Source organism: Elgaria multicarinata, chromosome 3 (assembly GCF_023053635.1).
Source record: "Elgaria multicarinata webbii isolate HBS135686 ecotype San Diego chromosome 3, rElgMul1.1.pri, whole genome shotgun sequence".
NCBI lineage: Eukaryota > Metazoa > Chordata > Lepidosauria > Squamata > Anguidae > Elgaria > Elgaria multicarinata.
The window spans coordinates 145269618-145277409 of NC_086173.1; the positions used below are offsets into that span (position 1 = coordinate 145269618).

General features: G+C 42.7%; 1 protein-coding gene across 1 annotated transcript; it reads left to right on the forward strand.

The window, feature by feature from the left end:
* Positions 1 to 6811, forward strand: LOC134395963 (RING-box protein 2-like). The gene is made up of 3 exons (XM_063122253.1): positions 1 to 186; positions 3198 to 3245; positions 6339 to 6811. Exons 1-3 carry the CDS (start codon positions 9 to 11, stop codon positions 6455 to 6457), a joined length of 345 nt encoding a protein of 114 aa, XP_062978323.1. The 5' UTR covers positions 1 to 8; the 3' UTR covers positions 6458 to 6811.
* Positions 6812 to 7792: the final 981 nt, after the last annotated feature.

Here is a 7792-nt window from a genome sequence, read left to right on the forward strand (position 1 = left end):
CCCCAGTCATGGCCGACGTGGAGGACGGAGACGAGCCGGGCGCCTCCGCTTCTCACGCGGTTCCCTCCGGCTCCAAGACGGGCGGCATCGACAAGATGTTCTCGCTCAAGAAGTGGAACGCGGTGGCCATGTGGAGCTGGGACGTGGAGTGCGACACTTGCGCCATCTGCCGGGTGCAGGTCATGGGTGAGCGGGAGGCCATGGAGCCGTGCTGGGGTGGGAGCCGAGGCAGCGGCTCTGCCGTCTCCTCAGGCCTCAGCGCCACACCTTCCTCCTGGGCAGAGTTGGGTTGGGTGGACCCAGGTCTCGTCTTTCTCCCCTTTCCTTGCGGGATCTCTGAAACGGGATTTTATTTTATTTTTTCTTGGCAAGCTTTTTTTAAGCGTCCGTGGTGGGCAGCGCTGTTTCCTTCTCCTGAGGGAGCGACAAGGTGGCGGCCTTTGTCTAGGGTGACCATATGAAAAGGAGGACAGGGCTCCTGTATCTTTAACAGTTGTATTGAAAAGGGAATTTCAGCAGGTGTCATTTGTATATATGGAGAACCTGGTGAAATTCCCTCTTCATCACAACAGTTAAAGGTGCAGGAGCTATACTAGAGTGACCAGATTTAAAAGAGGACAGGGCACCTGCAGCTTTAACTGTTGTGATGAAGAGGAAATTTCACCAGTTTTTCCATATGTACAAATGATACCTGCAGAAATTGCCTTTTCAATACAACTGTTAAAGATACAGGAACCCTGTCCTCCTTTTCATATGGTCACCCTACTTTGTCTGCTTCATAGTGGCCTTAAAAGGGGCTGTCTTTTGACGCCACCAGCACCGTTATGAATACTGAATAAGTGCTGCGCCGCTTTCCTTCCCCACTGACCCCTACCTAGTTCAGAGTGGGGACTCTTAGCTGTTTCCCTCCTTCTTTACTCCCAGGTGCCTGGTCTTGTTTTCATTGCAGGCACATCTTGTATCCATTTTACAAGTGATCCACCCACCCATCCAGTGAGGGGGCTAGTTCCTATTGTCAGTATTGGGCTATCCCCAGATGACTGCAACATCTTATGTGACTATGAGGGATGTATACAATGAGATTAGAGCTGACCAATTCGTTTCTATTCTAATACAACAATAGGGTTCTGAGTTCAGGTAGTAGTACAGGAAACTAATCAAAAATATCTTGCCACATCCTTTTCTTGCAATTTTTTTGGATATCCTGTATAATTTTTATTTTGACCAGTGTCTTTAGAAGGTAGCTTATCATAGGCATTATCAGAACGTCAACAGCTTTAATGAATACATTTAAGAAATTATTATTATGGGAATATATGATTTGTTATTAAATGCATACTTATGAATAAGCTTGTGTGTGAATTGGCCTCTTTCCCATTTAGCAATCAAACATCAATCTTGGGCTTGTTTGCATGACCCGACAACCCACTGTGGGTTCTTTAAGGCTGTGAGGCGTGTGCAACTGCCGTTAGGAATATGCAACCTTTGAACCTGGGTTGTTGTGACATGCGAACTTGGTGAGCAAGGATTACCGTATTTTCCGGCGTATAAGACGACTGGGCGTATAAGACGACCCCCAACTTTTGAGAAGATCTTCCTGGGTTAAAAAGTCATCTTATACTGGGCGTATAAGACAACCCCCAACGTTTGAGAAGATTTTCCTGGGTTAAAAAGTAGTCTTATACGCCAGAAAATACAGTACATATGTGTGTTAAACAATATGGTCTATTTTTAGGCTTATGCAAGGGTTGTTTAACCTTCGCATAACCCACACTTGCCTGGTTCGAACAACCCATGAGCAAGGGTTGGATATGCAACATATTGCCTGCATCTTGGCATGGATTAAATAACCCACTACGAGTCACAGTGTGTTGTCCAAACCTAGTTATGTGAACTGTGCTTATACATCACAAGACCTGATGCTGTATACAATTACACTGCATTTTTATAATTACTCATTTTTTTCTGTTATTTAATACATGTGTAATAAAAGATGTTATGTGACTTAGTAGGTTTGAGCATCTTTTATCTCTTGGATGCTTTCTTCATACTTCATATATTTAGTTCTATTGTACTGACCCACTCAGAAACTCATTCCTTTTGGGGGGTTTCTTTGTAAGATAAGCCTTTTGATGCTTCCACAAGGGATGAAGTGGCCGGGGGAGGGGGCCAAGGTGGAATAAGGTTCAGCTTACTATGTGGGATCAGAGCATACAGAAAATTGGTTTCTAATTGGTTAGAATAAGTATGTTGTAAGCAGTTGTTTGTTTTCATCAGTACATACTCAGCTTTCCACCAGAAACACGTTTTCAGTTTATCCTGTTACAATGTACATGCTCAAATTATGCTGGCGGCTGACTATATAGTTGCCACCATTTGTTTTTTAAAAAATGCCAAAACGATGAGAAAAACCCATGAAGTTCCTACCATGCAACATGGGAACTATGTGGGTGGCCAGCTAAACCTCTTGCAGCAGGTGGGTAGCAGGCGTGGGTACTCTGCCCATTGTGGGGTGGGTGGGGAATCTCCCTCCACACAACACACTAAACCACAGTGGATCCCATTTTTGAGAGATCTACAGTGGCTTAGTGTGACATCTGAAGAGACCCATGGAGACGTGTACAACAGAAGTACATGTAATTTGTTCTAGTGTTTTCTAATCACAGCACTTCTGGGAAGTGATACAATTGCAGGACTGGCTGCAGACTTAATTAATTTACTGCTGGGTCACAATATATATTACTCTACATAATTCTGTAAAGATGGGAACACAGAAATAGACAACCATTTCTGATCTGAACCATAAAGCTTTTGTGGTGCATTGTGCATAATAGCCAGGGTTCCCTCACTCACAAATCTTACATACTGTAGCAGTTCCCAATATAATATTGGAATTGTTGCCTCATTTGCCATGTATAATAGTCCTGCTGGATCAATCCGTATCCAAGTTCTTCCCTCCCTACAAATTCTGCTCAGATTTTTTTTTAAAAAAAATGAGAGTCAGTTGAAAGAATCATGCTTTTGTTGTAAAGTTGTAGCTGAATGAATGGAATATCATTCCTTGATAAATAATCTCTAGAGGACTACATGACAGAGTATACATGTTCCATAAATGTTTTTCAGTAATTTTAAATGCTTTAAAAAACCAGATCTGCACCAAGATCATCATATTTAGTCTTGTTCTTGTTTACATTTAGATGCCTGTCTTAGATGTCAAGCTGAAAACAAACAAGAAGATTGTGTTGGTATGTTGTGATTTAATTCTGTTATTCAATCAAAGGATTTCTCTTAGTGGGGTGTTTTTTAACATCTGGCGTAAACGTCTCTTATTTTTTTCACATCAGTGAATTCCAGTAATCCTTCACTAATATAAAAAAGATGTACTGTTGTATAAAATACTTAGAAATCTGCAATTAATGCTTTATGTGTGGGTATACGTCCATGAAGAATTAGTTACATAAGCTATACTATTTTATTTGGGGAGAAAGTCACTGCTACATCCTCTGTTGTATCTTGAGGCATTTCTCATAAAAGATGCTTGGTTGAAACAAGTAAAAGATCATTTCAAAAAGAAATAAAACACTTGGTGTCAAAACTTATTTTCCTTTACTGAAGTTCTTGAAGTTTCAAGAATCCTATTTTTATATTGTTAGTATAGGTATTTTGAAGGTATTAAAAGAAAACATCAGATATTTGAATTGTTAAAATGAGTCATTTATTTGAATTACAGGGCCTTGCTAGACCTGCTGGCTTACGCCGGCAGGGAGGCGGGGCCGAGGCACGCTAACGTTAGCGCGCCTCCCCCAGGCTACCACACGGCGGACGCATAGGGACGTTGCGTCCCTGCGGCGTCCGCCATTTTTAAAATTATTTTAAAGGGGCCGGGTGCGTCCCGAAGACGGCGGACAAGGTAAGTGTTTTGTTTTTTGTTTTTTTACGGGGCGGGGGGCAAAGGCTGGAGGGTGGGTGGCAGGGTGGGTGGCACGGGGGGAGGGCGGATGCGATCGCGCCGCGCGCCGCCCAAGCCCGGGCAATGCCTGGCATGGGGCGGCATTGCCCGGGCTTGGGCGGCACGCGGCGCGATCACACCTGCCCTCCCCCCGTGCCACCCACGTGTAGGGCCTCGTCTAGGAAGGCCCACAAACATGCATTAAAAAAAATAGTGCAGGATCGTGCCAAAATTAATCATTTTTTAAAGTTCCATTGACTTCATTGAAAGAATTAGGCACATACTTAAGTTTCTCCCATGGTCAACTAGGTAACCCGGGAGGGCCAGGTCTAAGGTTCCCCACCCCTGATTTAAACACATGGTACTTTTGGGAGCAAGTCAGTTCACATATAAAACTAAATTACATGCAGGGCTTGAGCAAACTTTTCTCCTCCTCCTCCTCCTCCTCCTCCTCCTCCCAAGCTGCCAGAAGGAGAAAGAAAAAAATGATTCAGTTTCACTTTCCCTGACTCCCCGCTTGTCATTACTTATGAACCGGGAATAGTGGTAATAAATAAACTCTAGTCAATTGCTAAACAAGCCAACTTCAAACCATCGTTATAAATCTGGGTTGTTTAATAAACTAGAGATTGATATAGTGCATTTGTAACAACAACCCAGCAGTTTAAAAATGAATGGGTTGTCATGCATGAATTGCTGAATAGGCAAAGTGCCTACCTCTTCTGCTTTTACTCCACAACCCCATGATCAGTTCTTTTGTAGGCTGTGGAGTGTGATGTCCGAACTTGGACCATTGGGATGTTTACGGGCTAAATAATCCAGTGGTTAACCCATGGCTTGTTGTTGGGTTGATTGCTGGGTTGTATAGGGGCTAAACAACCAGTGAGCCAGTAGTTACATGCAAAGAGGGTTACTATTTTAAACCATAATGACTGGGTTTGCATGTTCAGGGAAGCCACCATATACTATTTCCTACACTGTTCGTGTTGGTTGTGTGCCCCAAATTACATAATTACCCTCGCTGAGCATGGTTTGCCATGTCATCTGAACCTGGCAAGGGTGGGTAGAACATAGCTTTACAAACCACCCTGGAACCATGGCTTGTTCTAGGGTTGCGGGGTGGTTGGTAAACCACCCCCACCTTTGCTGGGTTCAAACAACACAACAAACTGCACCTGGCGAGGGTCATTATGGTAATTCAGTGGCACATAACTCGCACACATATGATGGGAAGATAAGCTACGGTGACTTATTTTCTTTCTCTGATCATGCAAAGCCACCCAATGACAAGCCAGGAATCAAGGAAAGTGAGGGAGAAATATTGCTTTATTCCTCCTCATGGCCATGCAGGAAATAGGGGAGTGCTTGTGCCCTAATCTTTGGGCTTGCAGAGAGGAGTGCACATTATGATGCTAAACCATGGTTTAGAGTTACATGCGAACCGGCTCATATCAACTACTAAAATATATAAAGTATGTCTCAGTAATAATGATAAAACAAAATAAAGAACATGAAAAGTGATGCTTGATTGACTTCTTTATGTAAGATAATTCACAATGCTTCTATTTAACATTAAAATGTATACTCCAGGTTTTAAGAGCAAATAGTGAAGTTTCTGGACATTATTAAGGTTATGCATATAGTGAGATCCCCCCCCCAAACATTAGGGCCCCTATGTTGAGTGCTGTCCCTTGGAAGCAGTTTTGGGCAGTCTCCTCCCAGGCATGATGTGAATTGGCCCTGAGAGGAAAACCTGCGACTGTGCAGTATCTGGGTGTTGTTGTTTTTGCTACCGGGTGACAGTGATCCTTTGCATATCAGGAAGTGACTTTAAGGGGAGAAATGTAAAAAATCATAAAAAATCAACGGATGTTCCAATTCAATTCAAATTTGGTATGCTTAAAGCTCTCCCTAATATCTATTACTGTGCCAATTTTGGTGTCTTCATCTTTAAAGTTTACGCAGATGTAAGCATTTCTTTAAAATCCTGCTCCTACGCCCCAGTGGCAGCTCAGAAGATACGCTCAAAATGTAGGGGCTAAATACGGCAAATCTTTTTGATTTATTGCACAATTAAGGCAGGATGCATGGGAGTACTTCACAATCAAAGCAGATTATAAGGTGGAAAACTACTGAGTCCTTTGCATGCAATTCACAGTGATTGCACAATATAACGCTGGTGTGATAAAGCTCTAAAGTTCAAAGTCTTTTTTGATATTTGAAACCAAGTAGCTTGTTGCTTTGCATCATGACTGTAGTTGTTTATAAAATTATGCATAATTCTTCTGCAGAACTACTAAAGATATGCAAGGAAATGTTAATACTTTGAATTAAATACGTATCCGTTTTTTTAACTACAGTCTCAAGTTTACTTTTCTTTTTCTTTCAGTGGTCTGGGGAGAGTGTAATCATTCCTTCCACAATTGCTGTATGTCACTGTGGGTGAAACAGAACAACCGCTGCCCTCTCTGCCAACAGGACTGGGTGGTTCAGAGAATAGGCAAATAAAAGCACTGGCCGTTCTTCTATGCGTTTGGAATGTTATACAACTGATGACATGTTTTCCCTATGAAAGAAGAGGGCAGTCACAATGTGGTAAAATCCATTTTATTTATTAAAGCCTACAGAGTTTTATGGACCTGGAATTGAAATCTTGGCGTTATATTCTTGGCCTGTTGGATCAGTTTTCACATTTGTTGCATTAGGAGAATGAATCAAAACATTTAGTGTGAACATCGTACATTTGCTTAGGAATTCTTTGGTGCTTATGAAGCCCACAATAACCTAATGTTCAAAGCAATGAAATCTCACTATTTTTCTCAAAACTGAAGTATTTAACTCAAATAAATTGTTGTCAGTGCATTGGTTTTTTACTTTTTGCTTTCTTTCATGAAGATAAAATGTTTAAAATGTGTACTTTCTTTTCCAACTCACAGTGTAAACCTTTTTACCCTGTGAAGTGCTCAGGTTCTTGTTTCTGTAAAACAGGGGAGGCAGTTGGACTGATGGATGACAATGGAGTTAAAGGAGTACTGAAGGAGGATAAGGAGATTGCAGAGAAGCTGAATGAATTCCCATCGGTCTTCACTGAAAAAGATACAGACAGATACCTGTACCTGTTGTCAGGAAGGGAGTCTGAGGAACTGAGGCAAATAGTAATGACAAAAGATGAGGTTCTCAATCTTCTTGATGCATTGAAAGCAAATAAATCACTGGGCCCAGATAATATCCATCCTAGAGTTCTCAAAGAACTCAAATATGAAATTGGTGATAATCTAGACAAAATATGCAGCATGTCCCTAAAATCAGCCTCCATATTTATTTATTTTATTTATTTATTTATCATATTTATACCCCGCTCCTCAGCCAAAAAAGGCTTTCGGAGCGGCTTACACTTAGCAAAAAAGACAGTCCCTGCCCTCAGGCTTACAGTCTAATAAAGACATGAGACACAAGGAAAAGGAGTTCAGGAGGGAAGAGGTAAAGAGAGAGAGAAATTAAGTGGACTGGGAAAAGGGCTGATGGGATTGTCCTGCTCCCGAAGGAGGGGAATCCAGCTGGAGCAGGCCCCGATGTTTCCTCGGCCTGCTCCTGTCCCCTCGGTCCTTCTTCTTCCCCACAGGACCAAGATGGCAGTTTGCCCTGTGGGGGTGGGGGAAGAGTCCAACAGGAGCAGGCCCCGATGTTTCCTCGGCCTGCTCCTGTCCCCTCGGTCTTTCTTCTTCCCCACAGAGCCAAGATGGCAGTTTGCCCTGTGGGGGTGGGGGAAGAGTCCAACAGGAGCAGGCCCCGATGTTTCCTCGGCCGGCTCCTGTCCCCTCAGTCTTTCTTCTTCCCCACAGG

Bases quoted from the DNA above. Each gene is read 5' to 3' on its own strand.
- LOC134395963 (XM_063122253.1), top strand. From the start codon at position 9: ATGGCCGACGTGGAGGACGGAGACGAGCCGGGCGCCTCCGCTTCTCAC. The intron at 187-3,197 runs GTGAGCGGGAGG...GTTTACATTTAG, and splicing joins CTGCCGGGTGCAGGTCATGG to ATGCCTGTCTTAGATGTCAA. The intron at 3,246-6,338 runs GTATGTTGTGAT...TTTTTCTTTCAG, and splicing joins CAAACAAGAAGATTGTGTTG to TGGTCTGGGGAGAGTGTAAT.